The sequence below is a fragment of the Malaclemys terrapin genome, chromosome 17 (genome assembly GCF_027887155.1).
Source record: "Malaclemys terrapin pileata isolate rMalTer1 chromosome 17, rMalTer1.hap1, whole genome shotgun sequence".
Classification (NCBI taxonomy): Eukaryota; Metazoa; Chordata; order Testudines; family Emydidae; genus Malaclemys; species Malaclemys terrapin.
The window spans coordinates 9737194-9764727 of record NC_071521.1 but is presented as its reverse complement, the minus strand read 5'-3'; the positions used below and the strand labels follow the sequence as shown (position 1 = coordinate 9764727).

At 50.3% G+C, this 27534-nt stretch overlaps 1 protein-coding gene across 6 annotated transcripts in view; it reads right to left on the bottom strand.

The window, feature by feature from the left end:
- Nucleotides 1-27534, bottom strand: part of RALGDS (ral guanine nucleotide dissociation stimulator) — a 102110-nt gene that overhangs the window by 15973 nt on the left and 58603 nt on the right. For 2 of the 6 annotated variants that reach the window (XM_054007087.1, XM_054007086.1), the window contains exon 2: nt 1603-1713. In XM_054007087.1, coding sequence (XP_053863062.1) covers nt 1603-1713 — 111 coding nt within the window. Of the gene's footprint in view, nt 1-1602; nt 1714-25713; nt 25789-26605; nt 26973-27534 lie in introns of those variants that run through there. The other 4 variants (XM_054007082.1, XM_054007084.1, XM_054007085.1 and 1 more) reach the window with 4 other exon arrangements.

Genomic DNA, 27534 nt, shown 5'->3' with positions numbered 1-27534 from the left:
CAGAATTGGACCGGCACATGCATCCAAGCAGGTCTGGCTCAAGACTCACCAGGACAGTCCTGCGGTGTGGGGATTACCCCAACTTTACAGGGGGAGGGAACTGAGGGACAGAGAGGCCAAGTGACGCACCCAAGGTTACAGAGGGTGTCAGTGCCAGGATTAGAACTGGGGCGTTCCTGGCTCCTAGCCCTATGCCCAGATCGCCCCTCTATTGACAGAGCAATCTGTCCCAGTGGGGAGATGCCCAAGCCGATCCAAGTTGGCGTGCCCTGCCCATTGCCCCCCTCTCCCCCCCGTATCTGCTATCCCTGCTCAAGCAGACGTAAGGGCTGGAAACACAAAGTAGCAAACACTGACTTCCCATTGGCCAGGGACTGGCTCAGCTCAGGAAACAGAAAGTTAAGAGAGAAAATAATAGGAGGGGAAGGGAAAAATGAGGATCTCCAGCAGATGCCTCTTCTTTCCACAGCCTTCAGGGCTCCCACATTGACTCTTTGCATGAGACACACCCACCCGCGGGCAGAGAGGAAAACCAGGCCTGGAGCCTTTCTGGCTCTGGGATCCTTCTCTCAGCGCTCCCATGCAGGGGTTGCCCATCCGTTCTGCCACTGGAATGTGATGGAGTTGGACAGCCGGAAACAATAATACCCAGCGCTGCATTCCTGCGGGGCCTGTCTGGTCCCCCGGCCCCGTGCCAGCTCCCGGAGAGGGGAGAGGCTTTTTGTTGGCCGTGTCAGACAAAAAGGATGTCTGCTTCCTCCAAGACAGGCTGTTCAGCAGGAGAGGGAGCCGCTCTTAACCCCTTCTTCTCAGGGAACAAAACACCAGATCCCATGGAGTGCTGAGCTCCCCAACTCCCACAGATTTCAGTGGGAGATGTGCGCTCAGCCCTTCCCAGGAGATTGGGGCCCTATTCTGCATCCCCCCCCCCAATTCCTTCCTGATGTGCAAGTAACCACATGGCTCCCCTGCCGCCCCTTGGGTCAGGCACCTTCTCCTTCCAACTCTGGCAAGGAGTCAGACAAGGATTTGAACTCTCCCAGGCATGCTCAATCCAGACACAGGGCCAGATGCTGGTGAGATCTCGGTAGGAGACCCCTAAATGGGGATGCCCAGATTAATGCCCAAAGCAGGAAGAGGATGAGGCACCTGTGAGCATGTTTCATCAAGCTGTCCTATTGGGGGCAGGGGGTCACCCCCACCCCAGAGCTGCAGTTGGCAAATCAAAACCTCTGTGTCCACGTTGGCTGGGGTGCTTCATCCCCCGCCCTGACTGTTGTATGCTCATAATCCCCAAGCCAGCCACCCGCCTGCATGCAGCACAATCAATGCCACAGTGGGTGCAGCGACAGGCCTGGAGAGGGAAAGGATGAATGGATCTACCAGCCGCCGTAGGAAACACTGCCCCAGCACGCTAAGAATTGGGCCTGTGGCTTACGTGGCATATGTCCACTTACACCCGCGCCCACCCTGCTGGCACCACGACACCCCCAAGACCACCTGTTGCCATGCTTGGAAGGCACAAGGAGAAGCGAAGGTGTGTGTGGGGGGGAATCATCACCGCTGTAGTCAGAGGGCAAAGGGAGGCTGGGCACAGCTTACCCCAAGCCATCGCTGCCCCTTGTTGGCTGTGTGGTGGAGCTGCACCTTCCGGAGCGATATGCTGTAGATCACGCCGTCTCCCAGCTCTTCTCCGATCTCCTGCGTGGAGCTCTGCGATGGGGAAAGGAAACAATGCCGTTACCTTCATGGCATGGGGGACTTTGCCCAGGGAATGGCTGGGAGGCCAAGATGGGTACATTTTCATATTTAAATATGCAAATCAGGAGGCATCAGTCCTGGGGGGTTGGAAGTTTTTTTGGGGGGGGGGGGGGGTGAGGGGGGTGAAGCAAAGCCTACAGGCACTTCCCTCCTAATGTAAGGAGCGCTCCAGAGTGCTGTACCAGGGGGGAATTCTACATCCCCACAGTTAGGATCGGTAAGGGGGGCTCCTCCTAATGCCCCACAGTGTTTCAACAGCAGCACAAGCACTGGGAGAGCCAGCCCAATTCGCTGGGCACTCAGCCCCCCGTCCTGCAAACTGTAGGAGGGCTGAACCCCCAAAACTTGCCTCCTCCCCAAAATGCAGGGGGGCCAAGGGCCAAAACCGCAGCCTCGAGCTCTTGGGACACAGCTGCTCCCACTGTCTTTGGCGTGCTCAGCCCCTCTGCCAATCAGGCCCAAGGCACCTGACACTGACCAGAGCAAGAACCCCACCCCCCGCAGCTAACACTTCTGAAGCATTTGGGGCTAGGTCGGCAGCGTTCCCTAGTGGGTTTTAACCTGGGAGCTGGTGCTCCCAGCTCCAGAACGTAGGCCTGTTCCATCCACACTCCCTTCCCTGCCTGGGCTGCTGCCCATTCCAGCCCCCAGAGCACTTCCTCGTCCCTCTGGTAACCGCACAGGGGAACATAGAACTCTGCCCCTCACCGCTCGGCAGTGCGATCACAACATACGTAACAAACAGTCACAGTGAAACCGATCTGCCTGGGAGCGAGGGACAGCACCTGCAGCAGGGGACCTTGGGAAGCTCGGACACAGGGAGAGCCTGCAAAGTGAGCTTTGTATACAGACAGGAGAGCAGAGAAAGCTCTAGAAGGAGAGACTGAATTACCGCCGCCACAGGAGCCACTGACAGGTTTGTCCCCATCCATTTCTAATGGGCCCATCACCGTGGCATCCAGGTACCAATATTTTGCCCCATTCTCAATGGCACCTTCTATAGACCCTAAAGTGCTTTGCAAATACTAGTGTCAGGGGATCCGACACCACACGTGAGATGGATACGTGCCGGGATCCCCTTTGTGCAAATGAGGGACCTGGCCTACATGTCAGTGCCCCCTCATTTTGAGTGGCTCAGTTCTCGAGTGCCTGACCTGAGGTGCCTTGCGCCTGATTTTCAGAGGCGCTCGGGACCCACAAGTCCAGCTGAAATCAACAGGAGCTACGGGTCCCTGGCATGGCTGAACATCAGGCCTTTGTTTTCTCAAGTAGAGCACCCGAAATTAGCAGCCCCCCATTTTCCAAGTGACTAAGTGCCTTGCACCGAGGCCATACAGGAGGGCTACAGCTCTGCTGGGAATCAAATCCACTGGCCCAACTGCAAGCCCTAGAGCTCACCCGAAGACCATTCTGCCCCGCCCAGAGGAAGGGTTTGGAGGGCGGGGGGCAGAGCGGCAGCTTGCGCCTGAGTGATCCTGAGGGCTGGCCTGGTCCAGGACGCTGGTTAGGGCAGCTCTGATGGTTGCTCTAACTTCTGCCTGCTTCCCCAAGCTCCCTTCTGGCTGGCATAGCTGGCACGGCAGCTGCAAAGCAGCCTTGAACTGGGCTCTAGGTCTCAAGTCCAATGAGGCCAATTTAGCTCCACTACCCACAACAGCTCCACAGCAGCATATGGCCCTTCCTCCCTACAGCTTGCTGAGGCAAAGCTCCCTCTAAGAGGATTTATCCGGATCCCTTTAAAACACTGGGGGAATCCCTCCCTCCCTCCCCGCCTTTCCCTGCCCAAAATGGTGAAACATGTTGACATACAATAAACCTGCCACTTGTCCTATGGAGAACACACCTGACACCGATACCTGGCTAAGCCTGTTCGAGGAAGAGATTTACCCAGGCTGGGCTCGGAGGAGGCTCGCAGCCAAGTCCCTCCTGAGTACACGCAGCACATCGTCAAGGAGAGAAAGCCAGGCTGTGACACCGCAGACAGTGAGCATAAGAACATGAGGAACTGTGGCTAGCGACAGTCCTCCTGGCTCCGGTGGGGGGCGCACAACAGGCTCGTCTCAGCCACTGACGCTAATGGAGCCACCCCAAGGGTGGGTTTGGCCCAGTCAGACACTGCACTTTGGTTTATGAACCAGAACACGCCTGCGAAAAGACGGGAAAGCTGCCCTGAGCGGCCACCACGGGGACCCCTCACCATCGTTTATCTAACCCGGGCCGGCCGCTCACCTTCCCACGCCTCAGAGGGGAAACACAATGTTGATGCAATACCAGGGTCGAGGGCACAAAGAAAACGGGCTGGCCCCAGCCAGCCGGGCAGCGACCAGCTCCTGCAGCAGCCCCCGAAGCTCTTTTGCCTGGCTCCCAGTGTCCAGCTGAAAAGCTGGGTTAGGCAGCCGTCTCTGAGAGCCACCTGCTGAGGAGTTGGAGACACCTTCTGCTGCTCCATAAACCCATCCAGTGGGGAGAACAGCCAGGAGCAGGATCTAACCCCCGTCAGCTGCTCCCATCCTGGAACCCAACCTTCCTGCTCAGACACAAACAGATCCCCGCTGGTGGCCACTGGCACTGCATGGATTTAACCTGGGCATTGGATTGGGGTGGATGCTCCCCGTGAGCGAGCTCTGTATGGGGAAGGGGGAAGTCGTGCACGTGGTGGGTCTGCTGGGTAAGGACCTTTCCAGGATTTCTGCAAAACCTGGAGTTCTCAGCCATGGGAGTTCTTCAGCTTCTCCAGCAGCAGGGCCGGCTCCAGGCACCAGCGCAGCAAGCAGCTGCTTGGGGTGGCCAAGGGAAAGGGGCGGCACATCCGGCTCTTCGGCGGCGGGTCCTTCAGTCCCTCCCGGAGGGAAGGACCTGCCGCCGAATTGCCGCCGAAGAATGAAGCGGCGGCAGCAGAGCTGCTGCCGATTGGGGCTTCCCCCCCTGCCGCTTGGGGCGGCAAAAACGCTGGAGCCGGCCCTGTCCAGCAGGAAGCATTTCTGTCATAAACCAGCAAACCAAGCCACCCTGAACCAATCCCTGCAGGCAGCCATCTCCATCATAGCTACAGATGGCGGGAACTATTCCCTCCGCTCCACCCCCATTAGCTTCCAAGCTTAGGGCTTGTCTACACAGAGTGTTATCCAGGAATAGCTATTCCTGAAAGTCTCCACATGTGGTTGTGCTTGTTTAGCTTCAGGAACAAGAACAAGTCACACTTATTCTGGAAGAAGAACGTCCACACAGACAAGGCCTTAGATGGGGATCAGTGAAATGAGAACGTGGTTAAGTACGGGCGTCTGGAAGAAACACATGCTCCTCTGAAGTCAAGGCATAAGCATTAGGATAGTGTTAATTATACCGTCAAATCCTCACATCCACTTTTAGGCCAAGTCTGCTTAAAAAGAATGCTAAGAAACGCCTTTTAAAAACCATTTCAGCCAGATGGGTTTGTCCCAAATTGTTGATGTTTCCACAAAAAAGAAAGAATGTTCCTGTAATTGACACCCTCAGACACGCAATTTTCCCACCAAATCAGCCTATTAGTCCATATTCTCTAGGAGTGGTGACCACCAAATGCTTCAGAGGAAGCCAAATCCTGCCCCACAAAAGGACCTATCCAATTGCACAGTGACACACATGGGGTTGGTGGGTTTCTGCTTTGCCTCCGGTGCAATCACCATAATCTAACCTGCGGAGCAAATTCTGCTCTCTAATTACACTGGTATAATGGATTTATGTCCTGATCCCAAGAGATGCTGAGCAGCTGTACCTCCCAGCAAAGGTAACGGGGATCTGGAGGTGATCAGTACCCGTCAGGATCAGACCCTTAAACTAGTATAACTAAGAGCAGAACTTGGCTCACCCGCTATAAATTCCTGATGCAGAATTTTGAAGGATCGCGAAGACTGAATTCACCTAATTAAGATATAAACAGTCATATATTGGCAAGTACAAAATTTCCAATGTTTAGTCCATGAATCACTTGCAGAGTTGCAGTGCAGCTGAAAGGGAAAGCAATGTTACGACTCAGCAATCAATCCCGCTCACGAGTTCCGTGTCACATGCAGATGGAATGCCCTGCATTGTCACATATATGTGCAAACTCCATTTCCTTCCTACTTTGAGTCCCTCTGATTCAGTTACTTTTTTCCGATGACTTTTGCGATACCCTCTTCACAAATCACGCACAAAGTAAACGGATATCCGATGGGTATAGGACAGGCATGCACCAAGGGCCTGGCGGGTTGCTAGGATGGGACTCTATCAAATATTAAGTCTTTATTCTTGGCATCAGCTTCCTCTTTCCTCCCCATTTTTTCCTGCTGATTGTGCGTTCTGCACATATTAGTCAGAAACTAAGGAAGCAAAACAAAGCAGAAACACAGAGGCAGCTAAGGCCCAAACGAACATCTGCACTAATATTTCCCAGTGCATTTCCCCCCTACTCTGCAATTTAGCAGAAACAGAACAGGAAGTTGGACTGGGAGTGAGGTGAGATCTAGCAGTCTGACTGTGGTACCGAGCGCCAGGAACTCCTGAGTTCTAATCCCAGCTCTCACACCAACCCCCTCTGTGACTTCCGGCAAGCCATTTGCAGCTGAGTTTTCCCCAAGTAACTCTGTTTTCATGAGACCGTGGGCCTGAGCTCTGAAACTCCCACTGACCTCAGCTGGAGCAGTGAGGACTCAGCACCCCTGAAAACACAGCCCAAAGTGGCGCAAGTTGGGAACGCAAAAAAGAAGGCTCTCAGAAACCAGTGCTCGCTTCTGAAGTGCGTGGCTGTTGGCCTCAGTCTATCTAGTTCAGCGTATAATCCTGTCCTCCGATGGCTACATTTCCAAAGGACCTCCGATTTCAAGACATATGGAAAACCCGCATTTGCTTAATTAGGTGGGCGTTGAATGTACAGTTATGCAAACAGCAGACCTTTAGAAAAGGCATCTGTAAGTTTCCTCCGCAGTTTCACCACAAGGAACATAAAAGCAGAAATTCACCTCAGACGGCTTGGCTGGACTATTGGAAAAGTGGGAGCATTTTTAAAAAAAATGGTTCACAATGCTAGAAGCAGTGTGGCTTAGTGATAGAGCACTGGACTGGGACTCAGGAGACCAGGGTTGTATTTCTGGCTCTACCACTAGCCTGCTGGATGACCTTGGGCAAGCCAATTCACCTCTCAGTGCCTCAGTTTCCCCATCTACAATCCCAATGTTTTCCAACTGAGGTCTAATAAAGAGGCTAGCAAACAGCCACGGCTCCGAGTCTGCAGCAAAGGTATAATCCTGATAGAATGATGTTCTCCTCATAGTCAAAAGAGAGGCCGCCCTCAAGCTCAGCTCCACATGTAGGTTACGTAAGAGCTAAAAACAAAACGTGATTTCCAACCAAAAAAAAAATTTTTTTTAATTCCAATGGAAACAGTTGTTTATAAACAGACCTTCCCCTGCAGTGTTTGCAACCCACAGAAGGAAGCAGTGAGAACCACACAATGAAACCAGCCAAGGAGCAAAAGCGAAATTGACTTTGTCGCCAACCTGGAGAATGATGCAAAATGCAAAAACCAAACCGAGTGCCTCCCAAACAAGTTTGGGTTTTTTTAAACTTCTTTGAGATGAGTCAAGAAGGTGAAGGCGGAGAGGAAGTGTGTGACTTAATTTAAGTGTGGGCATGACAAAGCCACTGCAGGTGAGATACAAACAATTAACATACAATTACCAAGGCCTAAGAGTTAACTCATGTGTTCACACTTAGCCCTCAGGAAATACAGATAATGAACTGTTATTAAAAAGGTATCAGCCTGCAGTACGGGTGACAGAGACAGAGGTGTTTAGAGAAGCTATTTTTACACGGCGGCATCCTGGACAGCATCTGGATTAAATAAGACGACTCTGCTTCTCTAACACCTTCCAGCTGGGGAACTCAAACGCTTTAAAGCCTATTACTGTTTATTATTTGCGCCGAAGTGAATGATATCTTGCATCCTTCCCCAAGAGATACCATCACTCTGTTTACACAGATAGGAAAAAAATAAGAGTGGAGCTGTTACTACCTCAGGGTAGATCTGGACCCACAATTCTGAATAAATGCAGCTACTCCAGCAGCAGTAAAGGTGGAGGCCATACAGGCCAAGACTCAAGTGTGTATTACCCTCATCTCATCTAACCCTGTCTGCAATTAACCTTCCACCAACACCTGCTGAGAATTAACAGTCTGAGAACGCTAGTGTAGACAAGATTAAAGATCTGGTCCACAGTCCATTGAAGTCAATGGGAGTCTTTGCATGTAGTACAATGGACTTTGGATCAAAATGTAGGTGACTTTTTCAAGGTCAGTGAAAGGAAGATTTCCGGGGCCCCGTTCTAGACGGCGCTCACCCATTGAGAACTTGGGAGGAGTCCTTTGGAGAGAGCCAGGAAACTTCCTCTAGAAATCTGTTCCACCTATGCCCATTTCTCCCAGGGTTCACACAAGCCCCGAGTTAGGTCTCACTCATTCACTGAAGCAGAAGCCTGGGTTCATCAGGCTGAACTGCAGTTACTTCTGAGCCTCTTGCATAAGCCACAACGTGTAGCCCTGATTGAAAGGAAACAAAAACCCCCTCTCTAGCGAGAGGAAAACAGCTTTGTTTCTGTGAATCGGACACAAAAGCAGAAGCTCCGCCTTGTTCTGCTTGTCTAAAATAAGAATCAGCAACACAAGAGGTTTTCTTAGGGGGATTTCCACGCAATGCCAGAGAGCGGCAATACAAGCAGCAGAGTTTCGTTTTCCCCACCTCTCGGGATTGCCCTTCCCCTCACCATCCACACACAGGGATAAGCCATTTCCTTTCAAGTGCAATGCTCAGGAAGAGGTGGAGAGAGACCATCCTACCCTGATTATTGAGTCAGCCCCATCCCCATGGTATCCAAGGGCCAAGGACACGGGAAAGATGCCCTGTGTAACAACATACCACGTCTAGGTTACTGCTAGCATGGGCCTTGGTTGACAAGCGACTGAAGGTGCCAGGAATGTAGGACACCAATCTAAAGTACCAGTAGGGAACCAACTGCACCTGGGGCAGCATGTAGAGCCAGCCTTTCTGAGTAACCACCACAAGAAGTGAAAACCTCACAGATGCCCACTGAGCTAGAACTTTGCTCCCCCGGGCCCCGCTGTTGTCGATTCTCCAGGGGTGGGGTTTCACTGTGCAGAGTGATGGGGCCTTCACAAACACTAAGGCAGAGGTGCTTTAAATCAGTCCCCTGTTTCAATCACTACATCTTTGTTAACACAACGGGGGAGGGAGTTTTGGAGAGGCCCAGCGACACTGAGCTGATGGTCACTGGAGCCAAGATGGAGCAGTCCTTTGGAAGCTGAATCTGCCCTGGGTGGTGGGAGCAGACGGGGAGACCAGCAACAGGCTCAACCCAGCAAGATGCTGACCACACCCGGAGTGGTGTGAAGTGTTTGCATTCACTTCTTCTGAAGTCCAATGGGAACTGCGGGTGCCCAACCACTGCCAAGAGGACGCACGGCGCAATACAGGGCACATACACACTTCCACAACTCCCTTCATCCCCGGTTTTCAAAGCACAAATGTTGAACAGCGCCTCACAATCCCACTGTGAGGAAGGCAGGCATGATCGCCCCCATTCTACAGATAGGGAAACTGAGGCACAGAAAAGTAAAGCAGCTGTGAAAGGAACCCAAAGATCCTGACTCCCAGTCTCCTTCTCCGGTCTCACTGACTGGAAGGGGAGACAGGACCAACATCCTTTACTGTGGCTTATATACTTCTGCGGCACCAAACCCACTGTAGCCTCCAGTGGCTCCATCCCCGAGAGCTAATCGCTCAGGCATTAGAACAATAGTGTCAGGAAGTTAAACAGATGGAGGTGTAGTCTTCCAACTCTGTAGTCTCTGCCTTCCTTCCTTCCTGTCCCTGAGCCACTTCAGTCAAGGAACAATTCCAAAGCCCTATCAAAAGTAACTACAAAGGGGAAAACAGGAAAGGTATGGAACGGGGGCCAGAAGCTACACTTGAATGGGGGTGGGGGAGCAGAGGAGAATAGTTTTCCCCAAGACATGGGAGCAGCCAGTTGCCCCATCAGCTGCTTGGCTCTGCAGGTCAGGATTTCCTGACACACTTAATGCACATTTTGTTTTACTTTAGGCGTTAAGAGCAGCGAATTGCAGTCCATGGCCCCAGCTGAGACAGCCTGAGCTACTGGACCCAAAGGACCAGTATTTTCAATGACTTTTGAAACCTGGAGTTGCCCCTGACTGAAATCAAGAGCTGGGAGATGCCCATGTACCCCTCCTCTGTCGGGAACCAATGCAGGCATATTCTCCAGTATTAAGTCCAGTCTAATTTTAAGTGACTTGAGGGATGGGGCTCCCGTCCCTTCCTTTGGGGAACTATTCCACAGCTTTCTCCATTTTGACCAAGATTCTCCAAAGTGACCAGTGATTTTGGGTGCCCAACATTACACACATTTAAGGGGCCCAATTTTCAGGCCTGGAAAAAAAAAATCAGGCCTTTTTAAGGCATCTCAAGTTAAGGGGGAGGGATAGCTCAGTGGTTTGAGCACTGGCCTCCTACATCCAGGGTTGAGAGTTCAATCCTTGGAGGGGGCCATTTAGGGATCTGGGACAAAAATCTGTTTGGGGATTGGTTCTGCTTTGAGCAGGGGTTTGGACTAGATGACCTCCTGAGGTCCCTTCCACCCCTGAGATTCTATGAAGACACCCCAAATCTCTAGTCCCTTTGGAGAAATCTTGGCCTGAGTTACTGAAATCCACACTCATCGTTTTGGGACCGGGGTCTGTTACAAGGGAGTCTTTGCAACTTGCACAAGTGAGTCAGTGGCTGGGGATTAGGAACTAAACCTCTTAGTTCCAGACACGAGGCAGTGCAGGGAGCCGGAGTTCTCCTCTGGTCTGGTTTCACTTCTAAAGGGGTTTAAAACACCCCCACACACACACACCTCTTTGCTGCACACAGTCTCTTCATCAGCTGGAAACAGTGGGCTGGATTTAAAGGGGTGCTCGGCACTCACCAGGTCCCCACTGCCTTCAGCTGGAACCGCAGGGGCTCAGAGCTTCTGAAACTCAGACCCTTTAAAAATGGAACACACAGGAGAGTGGGAACTGCAGTGCAAAAGCACCGACTGCGTGAGACACCAGGGGCACGGGATTTAAGCCAAACCCCACGTCCCTGCTCACAAGAATGCATGAAGGCCACTCGTGCACTCAGACAGTTGCACCCTACGTGAAAAACTATACAGACAACCTTCCCCAGAGGCAGGACTTCTGAGGACAGACAGGCATTCTGGGAAGTGCTCCTTTTCTAGGGTGATGAAATTCATAAAAAAAACCCTGAGCCCTGCATGTTTCTCCCTCCACCCAAGCTTGGGGCAAAAAGCACCCAGCCAACACAGCAATTTCAGCCCTTGCTCCAATTTTGACCTTTGTGTTCTTGTTAACTTAAGCATGCATTTCCACAAACTATATATAAAGGTAGCCACGCATGGCAACATACTGCTCACACACACGGGCACAGCTCAGGGCACAAGGAAGAGGAACCAGAATGTCACCGGGGTGGCAATTAGCACACAAAGGTATCACTGCATCGGATTAAACAGAGAGAGTGTCTGACGATAACTCACTCCACTTCAAAGGACTCAAATGATGTAGATCTGACCCCCAACACAGGGACACAGAGCAGGAGATGGAGAGAGACAGAGGTGCAGAGATGGAAGCGTCTAGACACTAAAGTAATGGGTGCATTCGAAATGCAACAACATCATTACAATTTAGAGACGAATCAAAACCATAATGATTTTTCTGTCTTCTTCCAGCCATGCCTTGGGGGTTTGGTTTGGTTCCCAGGGAGCCAGTACTTGACTCATGGGTTTGGTTTTTTGGCAAAAATAAAACCTGCCCAGCAATGATTTGAAAACCAAGACAAAGCTACCTGCATTTTTGACCATCACTATTTGCAGCCTTGATAGGCCAAAACTAGAACCACTTATCTGTCTTCAGTCCCGCTGCTAACCTAGGAACATGTATAATTAAAATGAGAGCCAGGTAAAAAAATACCAGTAACCCTGGTTTGGAGGCATGTGGGGAGGGCACAAGGGGATTGGGCTTACAAAAATCAAATGCTTTTGTTGTTTTGCAAAACCTAAATCTGCCACTTAGTTTTGCTCATCTCTAAAATCAACTCGGACAAACTAGAGAATTAAAGGTTCCGCGTTTAACCTGGGTGGAAAAATCTCTGCATTGAAAGCATGAACCCAAAAACTTGTCTTTTTCACCAACTAAAATTGGTCCAACAACAGATATTCCCACACCCACCTTCTCTCTTGAATAGAATAGAAATAAGTCCAGCAGATGTGATTATTTAGGTAATGGCAGTGCACGCACATGACCAGGACCACTTCGTGCTACACATGGTGTTCAAACACATAGGGAAGACAGAGTCCTTGCCCCGAAGAACTGAAAAAGCAGAAAAGGTTTTTTTTCTCCTCTTTTAATCTATGAAAAAGAACTAGGTATCAAAGGAGGAGAGCTAATAATTTTAGCGGGGGGAGGGATAGCTCAGTGGTTTGAGCATTGGGGCCTGCTAAACCCAGGGTTGTGGGTTCAATCCTTGAGGGGGCCACATGGGGATCTGGGGCAAAAGTCAGTACTTGGTCCTGCTAGTGAAGGCAGGGGGCTGGACTTGATGACCTTTCAAGGTCCCTTCCAGTTCTAGGAGATAGGATATCTCCATTATTTTTTTTTTTTTTTTTTTTTTTTAAATCTTGAAGGATATGGTAACCAGAAATAATCAGTTCAATTTACTTCCTTGTTTAATAATCTGGTTAGTTTTAAATGCAAAATGTATTTTGATAAAAAAATTTCTCCTTATATATCCAGCACGTTTAAGGAAGTTGTATTTAATAAACAAATTAAAATGCATGTTTTGTGCATTGAATTTGAATTTCCATCCAAACAGAGCTTGACACAAATCGCAAGTATGAAAGGCATCATTCACCATTTTCTATCATAAAAAGAAAATGTAAAAGTTAAGAATGTGAAAAAAAAAATCCAAGTTAAGCTATATACTTGTTTAAATAAATGTGTACAGAAATAGTGTAACCTTCTAGTTAGCAAAAAGAAGCACCAATTTTAGTGCAAAGGTTATAATTAGTTACAAATCAACATGTTTTAATGGTTACCAACCAATGAGAATCAACCTCTCTTTAGGGAAATAACTAAAGTACAAATGCAAAACAATTAAAATTGATGCTTTAAATCAAGGTTTCCTGATTGTTGATTTAAATGGTGATTAAAATTGGTGCTTTAAATTGCTGTGATTTAAAAATCAGTCCACTCTGGTTTCTAGCTGCCTGTTGAGCTCTTGGGACAGGAGTGGAATGGGGAGCTTCTTTCCTCTTGAGGAATTAATCCTCAGCCCTCTCCACAGGGACCAATCCAGTCTTCTCCTATCCCATGCCCCATTCCAGAGCAGCCACTCAATGCGGCTCCACTACTCTGTAAATAGCCACCTGTTCAATAATCCACTGGCTTTAGCTTGTAACTCATCAGTTGGCTGCGGTTCAAACATGGTTTAGCTGTGCAATGCCAATCTCATTTCTGTTTTTTCCACACACGCCCCCACCTCCCACTCCACTGGATGCCTTTAATGCAGACCTGGTTACTGAAGTGGTAATAAAGATCAAGTCAGTGCCCGGGACTGGCCTGGGTCCGGGGAGAGGGAACAAGGATCCCTGTGTCAGTGCTAGCATCTCTAAGCCATAGACATTCTCTGCTGATGAAGATGATTGTTAAGGGATCTGACCTTGCCTGTACACAAACTGGCACTGGTTTACTTTAGCTGGTGCAAGCCCCTGTGGGGACACACTTATTTCAGTTTAAGAGTGGCTGCTCCTAACTGATTTAAGCTAAACCAGAGCAAGCCACACAAACTCAAATAAGAGTGTCAACACAGGGATGTGCACCAGTTTAAATAGGATTACATTCAGATCTTAATTAATCTGGTATAAACTCTCTGCCTAGGCAAGCCCTAAGAGTTACGAATTCCAGCATTTTAAGAGCCCTGGTGACCCCAATTGCATCTCTTGGCTGTCATCAAATCACTTAGCAAAACATTTTCCAAAAAAAAGGCACCCACTAATTTCAGGTGCCCGACTTGAGACACGCATGGACTTTGCTCAGAAGTGAGGAGCACTCAACTCCAGCGGAAACCAACGGGCACTGCTGGTTCTCAGACCTCTGCAAGGTAGGCTGGTGTATGAGAAAGAGCCGCAGCCAAAGTGAGTGGGCTGTTTTGAAAAGTCAGCCAGAATCTCTCTACTTCCACTTCTTCCCCCTTTACAGGGAGGAGGATTTCACAAGGCCCTACATACCCAGATTCATTTGCACCTTTGTCTGGATCAGCCATTGCACCTGCACTATGTAACGGCACTGAAGCGGCTAGTGAAGGGTTACCAAAGAGATATCCACAATCCCCAGCACCCCACAGAAAGTCTATGGCCCGAGTGCTCTGAAAACTGCAAACCCCAGCCCCACCGCTGATCTGCATGGCACGGCAGGGTCAATGCACTCGGGTAACCCAATTCAATGCTGCTACTGTATTCATTAAGGCAGAGAGGGTCTCATTGTACAGTCTAGCCAATCAAAAAACCACCCTCTCCTTTTTTTTTTTTGGTTGTTGTTATTTAGGGTGACCCAATAAACAGCTGAAGCAGAGAAAATGCAGGAAAGGTCCATTGAACGGAGCAGCCAGCGCAGGGCTGTTTGTGAAAGGCAGGGAGAAAGAAAACGAGGGCTTTTGTTCTCTGGCCATGCTCCCCGCCCCCGACTCCGGACACAGCTGATGCATGACTCCTTCATTTGTTACTGCTGTGCTTTCTGGGTTGTTCTGCACCTTGTGAGGGGATTTAATCTCCCCCACCCCCATCCGCTCCCCACAGCCTCCTGACTGCCCAGATTTCATGCCAGAGCCCTATGCTGCAGCATCTCCTTCGGCTCCACCGCAGTGAAATGGGCATGTGCTTGGCGATGTTGACTAGCTGGAGATTTTCCTCTCGGATGGTTCCCTCCCAGCCCCCAGAGTCAAGTTCTGCCATTTGGGTGTGTGTGGGGAAGCTGGAGGGGAGGAGACCTGACACCAAGCACTTTTGTTTTGTCATTAGGAAAATTTCCTATTATTGGGATTGCAGAGATGGCGCCCACAGGCTGGTAGGTGCTTGCAATCAGGTAAGAGTCACAGGCCAGCAAGTTCACACCTGGGAACCTAACATCAATATCTGGAATTAAAGCCGCCCGATTTTCACAGGTGTTGAGCTACTGAAGATGATGGGAGCTGAAGGTTCTCAGCACCTTTGAGAATCAAGTGACTCATTTAAGGGCCTAACCTGTGCACTGAGCAGCCTAACCGTTAAGCACCCAGGTCAGAACATTCTGACCCTGGTTCCTGCCCGAAAAGGTCCGAGGGCCCAACCCTGCATACACTGCTGAGAGCAGTCCCAGCGAGGCAGAGAAGAGTACCCAGGCAGTAAGCTCTGGGCCCTCAGCGAACAGGATTAGGACAACATCAGGGCTTCAGAAGTGTCTGCGACCTGCCTGAACGTAGCCCCCGGCTCCCCCTCATCCCTGCTCTGGCCGGTCAGCATTGCATTTGTGGATGCATAGCCTGCAGCACACCCTGCCCCAGCACCACTCAAAGGGCTGATCATTTGGAGGCGCAGCCAAGAAATCCCCAGTAACACAAAGATTTAAAATCAATATCCTGGGGTGAGGCAGCTTCTGCCCGAAGACCATTTCCCCTGCACTGAGCAGCACTTTTGAGGCCACGTCAACGTTCCAGGCACGACAGCGGCACATTCTAAATATTAGGGACCGCCTTTCAGTCCTGTTACCAGAGCACCTGCAGCTCCCATTGCACAGAAAATCAAACAAACACTGAGCAAAGTCAACTCATCCTTAGACACAGCAATTTAACAAGCCACTGCAGACACATGCTGGTGGGCTAACTGGTCTACTCCTCCCACTCAAAAACTTTCCGGAGCTGGATTAGCACTCGGTTTCCCTTTGCGGGGCCTCATTCACCTGCTCCGGATTACCAGCTACTGGCAGCCACCGAGACTTATCCCCTCGTCTGAATTCCAAGCCACGTTCCTGTTTAGAATGATTTCTCTAGAGCAAGGACTGCTGGAGAGACCTCAGCAGCCCCAAAACAACAGCTGTTGGGATCCGTAGGCAACATCCACCGTCACTGCGTAAGCGTTGGTGTGCAAGAGAGGCAGAAGTGCCTGCCTTCCACCCGCAACTCTTTGGGTTTCAGGGTCTGAATGGAAGGAAGGACCACCCTGAACCGCCCCTTCTCGCTAGCTCAGAGCTTTGTGGGGAGGTTCTGAACTCTCTAGCACCCCACTCACTTTCTCTCTTCACCTGCATGGGACCGGACTCCAGGCAGTGGATAGGACTGGAGAAAGAATTACTTCAGTGCAAAAAAAAAAAAGGTGTTGTTACAGCACTGATGGCCCAGATCCAAAGTCCCAAGAAGTTCTGACAGTTTGGAGAAGATGCAACTCAATAGCCAAGCATTCAGGGGCTTGTCTGCAGGATGTCCAAAGTTTCCCAGGCTCATTCAGACCCATCTACCCATTAGCAGAGATGGGTCTGAATCAACACGCCAGGGCCAGACACGCTCAAATCTGGGGGCATTCAAAAAAAAAAAAATCCAGAGATGAATGTTGTGGCACAATCCAACATGATCAGAAACACTGCAGGAAACAGGGGCTTAATTACATCACCCCGCCAACAGTAAACCATAGCGATGTCCTGAGTCATTTAGATGCTCGCAGAAGCGAGAGAGAGGCCAGTGCCTACACTAAGCGAAGCTGCACTGTGGTGACCAGGACGCCATCACTAAACGACAGTCAAGAGACAGCCAACCAGCCCCAGAACTGCAGACTAGCAACAGGCAATGGCGCAGCACCATCCATCCAGAGGCTCCTGCCAAGTGATTTAAACACCAGAGACAAGAAAAAAAGTTTAACCAAAATATCCACTTTCAAAAGTGCAGCTGAATAAAGACAAGCAGCAGGAAAGTTCTGTCATTTGACCAAACAAGAGCCTTCCCCTGCCCTGCTTTCATTGACATCCCTGGGAGCTACGTGGAGAGCATCTAGGGAAAGATCAAGTCAATCCTGGCCTTGCTCACTATAATAGCTACGTCCTGCAAATCCTCCATATGTTCATTTCCCATTAACTTCAACCGGAATTTGGTGCATGCAGCCAGACCCTGCAAGAGAGAGGGGCCAAAGGCAGAACCATTTACCCAGACCTTTTTGAACTTTATGAGGGTTCAGAGAAAACAAACCTAGAGCTGAATCACCCCAAGTTTTTGGCCTGAGTTGAAAGGTTCAGATCTAGATCCAAGTTTCCTCAAAGTTCCAGGGGTTTGGAGTCAGGATTTCAGTTCAGTTCCCCTCTATAGTTTTGGCTCAACCAAAACAGTCTTGCTTTGTCCAGTTTCACTAAGAGATGGAATTTGTGTGTACACACACACACACACACACGTTCCTTGAAGTGAATTCAGGTTAAAAACAAACAAACCACCAAACAAACAAATCTATTAAACTGAAAACCTCAACCTCAAACAGGCACCCAGAGCGGACTCTCAGGTTTCGCGTCACTATGGAAACCCGTTCACTGTAAAGAGGGGAAATCTCAGTGGTTTTGCTCTGTCATATAGAAAGATATTCTGTATTACGGGTAGGGAACACTTTAAAAGCCAGATTTCCATACAGGCATTCTGCTCAGCTGTTATTTGTTAAAATGTGGTTAACAGAGAGAAAAGCAACTCTAAAAATAACACCTTAGCATTCCAGATTAAGTCACCGCCAATGACTTTCCTATTAAATCTGCTTCGTTTGCAAGTCAAAACAAATTTTTCTTCTCTCCCCCTCTCTCCCAAATGCCGGCACTGAAAGCTCAGCCTTGGTGTCTGGAAATTTAAGCTGTGTTTTTCCTACTTCCTACTGTATCATCAGTATCAAGGACCGAGGAATCAGAATTTAGCTGGGCAGCTGCAGTCACAGTGCACAATTCAGAAAGCCGCCCAGGAGCCAATGTGAGCAGTAAGAAAAGGCCATTTCCCTCTGTACAGTCACATTTCGGAGATGAACCCAGTCAAAAGACCAGCTGAGTAATAAAAACAAACCCATTGTTGTTTAGTTATGCAAGATAAATATGCATTACACATGCATGTACTCCGGCTCAAAGCTCTGACAACGCTCTGACAACGCCAGCTGCCGCTCCTCAGGTATGTTTGGTAGTTATTCAATGTAAAATAACTGTCCTATTAAAACCAAAACAAACTGCAGCCCTGGGAACACGTGCACTATGTTCATTAACTAATTAGCATTTGCATGGCACTAAAGGAAAAGAAAGTGCCGTAGACACGCACGCTCCATGTTATTGCCAAGTAACAGTTGTTATTTCCTCATGCTGCAGTAGCACCAGAGGATTCCGGCCACGTTGTGCTAGGCACTGTACAAACACATAAAGGCAATCCCTGCCCCAGAGAGCTAACAATCTGTTACCAGTATTGCCCAGGGATTAATCTGGAAGGTAGCTCTCTTCTCTCCAATTTCTATGGCACAAGGGAAGCCATGGCAGGACAGCACAGAAAGCAAAGCCTCACCCTTGTTTAAAATCGGTCTGAACAGACTAGAGGGCCCTTGCACGCAAACACCTTTAGAGACAGGAACAACTCCATCAAAGTCAGCGGGGCTGCTTACATGTTTATTTTTGCTAACTGCATGTAATGAAACTAGCTATTAAAAGAGCTCGAGACACAGATCACTAGCTGTCCCCAGAGACATATCCTTTCCTACCTGGGGGAGGGGAGGATGACATTTAAACACACAATTTAGCCCTGATGCCTAGCACTTGGTTTTCACTTCCCCTCCTCTTCATAGTCAACCTGAGCTGAAGCAATCAAGCAGTGGTGGATCCATTTACAGGGCAGGAGACATGGGACAGTTCCACAGAACCAGCTGGTCTTACTGTTCTCTTTTGCACTGTCTCTCTTTCTTTAATTACCTTGGGAGCAATGTCCAAGTGTATCTTTATTGCAGAGGGAGCCCAATCTAGTGCATTGTGGGTAGGGCATGAACTGAACAGGCACATGACAACAGGATTTAACAGCACTTTCTGGAAGCTGCTACATGTGATTCTAAAGGGGCTCAGATTTCCATTGTTTTAAACAGTGTTTCTAGACTTGGCAGTGCTGTCTTCCCATGTTTGCAGACAGCCTGAGACAACAGCTCTAACAATTTTGTCTTCACTGCACAGTTAATCCAGGCTCTTATCTGGGTTTTAGCCCAGCACCCTCTACCATCCACACAGAAAAGCCTCTGACCCAGGTTTGGAGGTGCTTTACGCTAGTTTACTCAGGTGGAGGGATGGGTCAGAGCTGAGCTCTGCTCCCATCTATCCACTTTGCAGTAAGGATAGGAGCAAGAGTAACTTGAGTGCTGCTAAAGCACCAATCCCACAGTTCCCCCCCAAAAGACAGACAAGTTCACCCTCAATTGATTGTGCTGAGCGCTCTAGGATTCTTTCCCAAAGAATCATGGGATAGAATCATAGAATATCAGAGTTGGAAGGGACCTCAGGAGGTCATCTAGTCCAACCCCTGAGCAAAAAGCAGGACCATCCCCAGACAGATTTTTGCCCCAAATCCCTAAATGGCCCTCTCAAGGATTGAACTCACAACCCTGGGTTTAGCAGGCCAAATGCTCAAACCACTGAGCTATCCCTCTCCCCTGGAGACAACCCCAGACACATGGGCAAGGACATAACTAGTGAGGTCACAGTAACGCGAGAAGGGCCTTGCAGTGAGGATGCTAGGCTGACCCAGGTGCCAGTCACCCAGATTAGCAGTGCAGTGAAGACACAACCTAAGGGCCTGATGCAAAACCTACTGAAGTCCATGGGAATCTTTCCACTGCTTTCAATGGGTTTTGGATGGGGCCTGCCTTGAAAGGTTCAAACTGCATCCATCCAGCTCCATAGGATGTTAACCCTGAGATGCTAACTATGACTGTTTAATCAGCAAGGCCACTTAACTATTTCTTAACATCCACTGACCAGTTTGGATGCGTCTGTTAAAATGTAGGATTGTGGACACAGTTTAAACAGAAAACTTGCCCCTTGCAATAAAACCCTGAATGTATTCTCCAGATAACCAACAGCAAGTTAAAGCTGGGGGGGCGGGGGGGAGAGAAAGACACTCAAACAAATCAATTTTACATTGCAGTGCACTGCTGTTTACATTGCAAAAAGAATGGCTCTCCAGGGCTGTTTGGATAAACTGCATAGAGCATCATATAAAACATTTTTAATTAAGGTCACTTTTACGTAGACTGCAAACTATCTGGACTGTAAGCTCTTTGGGGCAGGGACATTATCTTTGGATCTATAAGGTGCTCGGCACATTTATAGCACCAGACAGACAATTTAATCCATTGATGGGATGCATCCTATCCCTCAGCATTCCCTTCGAAGGGTCCAGTTACCCATACAAACACATTCTCATATACTCCCTTTGCAGATGCCATTATACGGAAAAGATGCACAAAGTCCACCACAGACCGAGCGCATGCTGGAATTCCACCTCCCAGAAAGCGAAGTCATGGGTAACACGCTCTCTCCCCATGCAGCCAGTTCAGCCAGCATTGTATCCAAATCCCATTCCTTAGCAACGGTTCCCCACCCCACCCCCTTGCTGGGTCCATGGGAGATGCAGAGATATTTGTGAGCTGCAATAGCCCCACAGCGCCGCAAAACCACATTCCTTGTATTTATATACAACTGCCTGAAAAGAAGAGCCACTGGGCAGCTCTGATTGCGATGGTGCTGGAGAAAGTACAGATTAGGCGGACGCTGGGCCTTTAAATGTGATCTGGAGTGACCTAACTAAGCTCCTGCTGTTTCAGTTATATGTACCGCGTGCAGCTGGGGGGAGGGGGGAGAGGGAGGGAGAGAGATGGGGACACAGTGACTGGCAATTAGTCAAAGTGCCAGAAAGAATGGGCCTGCCCGTAGAGATGCCATTTCAATGACAAGCCCAGCTGAAGTGCAACGGAGGAATGTACCATTCGCTGGCACTCCTGGACTCACTGGCAGTGGGTTACAATCACAGCCCCCAGGCCTCCCAAAGAGAGAGCCAGGCTTCCTAACACACAGTGGTACCAAACCGGCACAGGCATCCCTTTGTTATCCCATTAAGAAATCTCTCTGTGAGCAGATCCTGTTCCATCCCTGAACAGTAAACAGCCAATACTCCTTTGCCCTTCCCCTCTCTCTAACTGAGGTGTGACCTCATGGGTCTATGGCAATGCCCTGAGCACGAGGAAGGAAGCACTGGAATGGGTTCTCTAGGGAAGTGGTGGAATCTCCATCCTTAGAGGTTTTTAAGACCTCGCTTGACAAAGCTCTGGCTAGGATGATTTAGTTGGGGTTGGTCCTGCTTTGAGCAGGGTGTTGGACTAGATGACCTCCTGAGGTCTCTTCCAACCCTAATCTTCTATGAGTCGAAGGAGTGAAGGAGATTCTGTAATACACACCCCAACAGGGGACATAAAACTAGTCCTCTGCAAGTGACATGAGTCTTGGTTCTCCTCCCACAGGTTCCTCCTACTCGGCCCCAGCTCCTCAATATTAGCTTACAATCACTATGGCCTGGGCTTTATCACAGCTTGGTTTCTGGAGAACTAAAAGGTAGCTACATTATACTTCAATCAAATCAAAGCCGGCTACTATTTATTATCTGTATTCCAGGAGTGCCTAGGAGCTCACTGTGCTGGGTAAGGTTGGTGCAAACAGAACTAAAAAACGGTCCTTGCCACAAAACCCATTGCAGTCAATGGCCTTTGGATCAGGCCCTCTGAGCCTAAGTTACCAGTTCAAATCCAACACTTGGGTGCTACTGATCTGGGTAGATGTGATGTGAATTTGACAATATCCAGGCCCCAATATCACGGGAACTACTCAGTCCTGTTGCTAGTAATCTCACCTGGGAGGCCAAGGAATAAGTGGCCAGGCCAGGCTGAGCACCCACAACTCCTTCCTCATCCCTGCCAGGTGATCCCCCTAGGGCAGGGCAGAGGCACGATGGAGGGGTGGGTGGGGAAGCGTGAGCCTGCGGATAAAGAAGAGGTTTCCGTTTCCAGGGCTGCCAATCCAGCACTAAATCCACTTACACCCCAAACAGAGCCAGGCTCTGGAAGGTCTCTCCCTCCTATGGAAACCGAGACAGCAATCTCCAGGTAACACGATCCTTATACAAACATACTTGGAAGCCTCTCCCCCATCCCGCTTTAATGGTATCAAACAAAAAAATCCTGCCAGCCCGGCTGTTTATGTTCTTCTGCACTTGTGCACACACAATCACCACCACCTCAGCCCGCTTCGCAGCCGGGGCTGCACCTTTTGGAACAGTGCCAGAAGGTAGATCCCCATCCAGGAAATACCAGCAGATTATTGCCCTGTGGGCTGCAGGAGACATATCACGCTGCAGCTTGAGCTCAGAGGACAGCACTCTGTGCAGACAGGATCTCTGCTCCCCAAACCTAATATGGGAGGCCCAGGGAAGAGAGGTCTCTTCTCCCACAAACAATACCATGTGAAGCACTGGCCCCATGAGCAAGTCACGTTATTGAGGGACCAACTAACAACAGCAGGCCTCTTTTTATTGTCCACAGTACAAGTACAGCCTGGGTAGCAACCGTACAACCTTCCCCCCAACGTAAGGAGATGCAGCATGTGTGTATAACAGAACCTGAATGGAGACATCAAGATGATGCCTTGGAGATGATACAGATAGCAGTGTGGGATTGCTCGCTCCATAGGCATCAGCAGGAGATCAGCTGAAGCCAGGAGGAGAATATGCACTTAGCCTGATGAACAGCTTTTCATGAATCTCTATTATAAGCACTGTTCCTTTGTTGGACCAGTTGATGCAGCTGTGGCCCAATGCATAGAAAAGGTTTGAGCCAGGAATGCATAAAAGCCAAGTCTGGGGGAAAAAAAGGGTTTTTTTTTTCCATGTGTTGATTAACACACAGTAAACTTCTAGCTTGGACAAGGCGGATGTAGTTTTAACATGTATTAGCAGGTCAAGGTAAACCCTAGGCTCTCCCAGTCTTTGATTACAGGGATTCTTCATGCATCCTCAGGCATTTAGAGCCAGATTATCAATGTTTTTCTAACTTCCATTCACAGTCCATTAATAAGCAGCAGGTTTAAAACAAACATAAGGAAGAACTTCTTCACAGAACTCGCAGTCAACCTGCGGAACTCATTGCCAGGGGAGACTGTGAAGGCCAAAAGTATAACAGGAGTCAAAAAAGAAAGAATGAGAAGTTCATGGAGGGTAGGTCCATCAATGGCTATTGGCCAAACAGTCAAGGACCCAAGCCCATGCTCTGGGTGTCTCTAAACCTCTGACTGTCAGAAGCTGGGACTGGACGACAGGAGATGGATCACTCAATAATCGGCCTGGTCTGTTCATTCCTGCTGAAGCATCTGGCACCAGCCACTGTCAGAAGCTACTGGGCTGGATGGACCATTGGTCTGACCCAGTATGGCTGTTCTTAGGTCTTTTAAAAACAAATAATAATACCCTGGAGGAAAAACTCAGTTTAAGTCCCACAGAGCAACTTCCTTAGCAGCAACCTGGTGTGACTAAAAGCAGAGCTGAAGTTGCCACAACAGCACGGATTTAACAGTTTGCCATTCTCCAGTTGTTTTGTCACAACACAAAAACACTCAACACTCAAAGAGGAACGAATAGGCCCTTATACAATACAATCATAATAGCAGCAATTTCAAAGCATATTCCTCCTGAGGCTCTCCAAGCCATTTACTAGCCTTAATCCACAACACCCCTCTTAGGTATGTAGCAATATGCCCATGTTATAAATGGGGAAACTGAGGTACAGCGAGGGGGAGTGACTTGTCAATGCTCAAAGAGGGAGGGAGTGGCAGTGTCAGGAATAGAACCCAAGAATCCTGATGCCTAGTCTACGGTTCTAACCACTAGACGACTCTCTTTCTGCCAATCAACAAAAAGGAGTACTGAGATAAGATCCCCCCCCCCCCAGTTGATCAGAGGATTTTATTTTTGGGGGGGTGGGGGGTGGGGAGGCGGCAATTACACCAAACAAATATCCAAGCAAGTGCTTCCTTCAGTCTTTTTACCATAAGGCTGCCAGCAGGGGGTGATGCAAGCCAGCTCTGTTCCAACACCATGCCCCCAATCCCCCTTTTCCAACCCCTGCTGCGAGTCCTGGGGTCCTGCCAAACTTCTGAACTCCGAGACCCGGGCCAGAGTGCACGAGGGCTTCAGTACGCTCAATCGTTTTCCCACCAGGAGACGCGCAATGAGCAGAACGGCGCCCCTCCCCACACCCTTGAGCCGAATGCTCTCCCGGCCAAGAGCCAGGCTCCGTGAGCGCAGGGGTATCTGCCAGACATAACAAGAAGCAGATGATGTGCTCTAAACAATGTCACTATGCCCACCCCTGAGAGAGAGAAGCAAGAGGAAGGGGGAGGGAAGGAAAACAGACTCAATGGCACATTTGTGAATTTTCTACAATGTTGACAGGGCCGGTCCCTAGAAATCCTGCCATGGGGCGAGAGGACCAGACAAGCAAGGCCTGGGGTGACTCAGCCAATGCCCCAAGAAGCCTCTTTCCTGGCTGGGATTTTGAGAGACCAGGGCTCTACATGGGCAGGGAGCTGTTCAAGGAAGTTGCCTCTGCCATGGGGACTGGCTGTTAATCCCAGTGCTAACTACTCTGCCCTGTAACCTATTTAAATCTGGTCTTCCCTCCCTCCCCAGCTATCTGTGCAGTAATCCCAAAAGTTTTAGTGGTGATCCACTCTCCAGCAAGACAGATCCAGGGCTGGATAAGCATGGGTGGGGTGTAAATCCTGATGGAAATGAATCTTGCTGACCCATTCTGGTTTGAATCTCACCACCAACACTGGGCCACACGAGCACACTTCAACTTCCCCCTTCCCACCAATGGAAGGAACTAGACAGAATGAATGAGCCAGCTGTGAAACACAGCATTAGTTATCCAGGAATTGGTGGAAGGTCCCTGAACACTCACCACTCTGAGCCAAACTGTCCTAGTGAATGAATGGCACAGTGCTCTTTTTGACTCAGAGGACTGAGAAGTGGTTGATGGGCATAGCCCTGGCTTGCAGAGACATACCAAGGGATGCTTTGTGGGTCTCCAACATTGACCTGAGAGCCCCCTGTTCCCTTCCAGTGTTATGCTATGCCAACTCCCTTCCCTGAGCTGAACTTCTCATTTGATCAGGGTCCCCCATGTTTTCCCCACACGTGAAGGTTTCACAACCCAACTCCTTGTTGACAAAAAGCAGTCACCACTCTACAAGCTGTTTGGTGTGTCACACATCCCCCTAGAAGGGCAGGCACAATTCCCACCAGCAAACCCTGGATCTGAAGCCAGCAAGAGCTGCAAGGGCCGGTGCTACATAGAAAGGTCCAGGGTCTTGCCCTAGAGTATGGCAGTTTTGCACCCTCCACTGTGTGTCCTATTAGGCCAATCCCCATGGTCTTCCTCACCATGGGAGGGTGCTTGGGTCCTTTCTTGGCAACCTGGACAGGCCCAAAGCCTTCACAGATGTACCGCAAGCCTCCAGCAGGATGCCAGACTCTCAAATACAACATTTAAAGGCCCTGATTCTAGCTCTCTGCTCCCTTCCGCTACCTGCATCAGATGGCACGCATTTCTCTGGTTTCTCCTAATAGATATTCCAGCTTGGCAGTGGGCCTGCCAGAACGATAATGGCATAAGGGGGAGTAAAGAGATCACAGAGGGCAGCTATTTACCCACTCCTAGATAAAGGCAAAAAGTGCTGCCAAAATACCTTCCGCTGTGCTCCTCTCCTTCCCAAACAGCCACCATATGCTCCGGCCTCCCTCGCCATACCAGGGCTCAGCTTCTGAGCATCAGATACACAACACAAGCCAGCATCAGAAACACACTAGGCACAGACCGTGCAAACTCATAGCACCTGCAAACCAAGCCCGGGATCTCTATCCTGAGAAAAGGGAACAGGTACATGTGCCCTTGCTGGGAGGAGTAAAGTTGCACCACACTCCCCAATGGTTACCTGCACTGTAAAACAGCTAAGGGACCCCCAAGTGTTTTTTAGCCATGATGTCAATAACACAGAGCACCAAATCTCAGGGGGAATCGGGTGTGTTGTGTGGGGAAGGGGGGAATGAAACACAAAGGGGTAGACAACCTATGGCAACCGTGCCAAAGGCAGCACGCGAGCTGATTTTCACTCACACTGCCCGGGTCCTGGGCACTGGTCCAGGGGGTCTCTGCATTTTAATTTAATTTTAAATGAAGCTTCTTAAACATTTTAAAACCCTTATTTACTTTACATCCAACCCCTGCTGTAAGTGTCTCCTGGGCAGGCGTTCACAGGGTCTAAACCAGGGCTGGTCAACAGGCAGATCGCGGGCCAAAGCCAAACCACCAGGTGCTTTTGAACAGACACCGAAATCTTATTGACTTATTATTATTGGGGGGGGGGTGATTATTATTTTCTCTGGTGTCTGGATTCAGACAAAAATAATAATTTACTACCCCGGCCTGAGCTCTGCTGAGACCCACAAACTCGTTCCACGAGTGACCCACCCGGGGCCCGGCAGAGCCGCCCCGGCTCCCGCAGACGCTGCCGCACCGCACCGCGGCGAAGCGAGAGTCGCTCCGGGGCCAGGCTCCCGCGCCCCGCCGCCCCGTCTCACCTCCAGCGGGGGCAGGTCGGGGTCGAGCTGGGTGAAGCTGTGCAGGACCACGGGGCTGCCGCTCTCGCCGGCCACCTCCAGCCTCACGCCGTCCCACAGGCTCCGCATCCTCCGCGAGCTCTCGAACATGTTCTCCGGGCTGCCCGCCCCGGCATCGCGCCGCTCCGCCCGCGCTCGGTTCACCATGGGAGCCGCCGGGCCGCTAGCCCCCCATCGGGACCCGCTGCCCGCCCGGCCCGGCGCGGCTCTGGGTCCGGCTCCGGCTCGCTCTCCGGCCGCCGCGGGATCCTCGCCGCAGCCCCAGCCCGGCGGCGGCTCGAACTCGCCCCGAGCAGCCGGCGGCTCCCGGCTCGCTGCGCGCAGCGGGTTGGTCATGCACGGGGCAGCCGGAGCCCACCCACACATGGGAGAAGCCCTGGTGTCGGCCCGCCCCGCCGACAGAGGAGCCCGCAAAGCCAGGCGCCGGAGTGCGCCCTTCTGGCTGGAAGGGGAAGGGCAGCGGCTCGCCTCCGCCCCCGGCGGATCTGCGGGATCTGACACCCCGGCAAGGACGGGACTCGATCGCCACCAACCACCGCCCGCCGGGAGCTGGAGCGTCGGGTTCTCAGACGAGCTCGGCGGCGCCGGCGGGGAGCTGTGGGGAGCACTTTTGGAAATAGGGCCCTGTACGGATGCAGGTGCCTCAAGGGGAGAAGCTCAGCTCTTGGGAAAATCTGGCCCTGATGATGAGCGCTTGAACCTCTGACCCTGGCAGGGAGCTTTAAATGGCAAGAGACACACATCTGCGGCAAGAGAAACCGGCACAGAGAGAGGCAGGGCTGTTCTGCCTTAGAAAAGCTGCACCCCTGTAACTCAATCTATTTAAAATCAGTCTAGTCACAACAGTGGGGATCTCGGCTGGAGACAGATTTAACCCCCTTCAGGCCTGG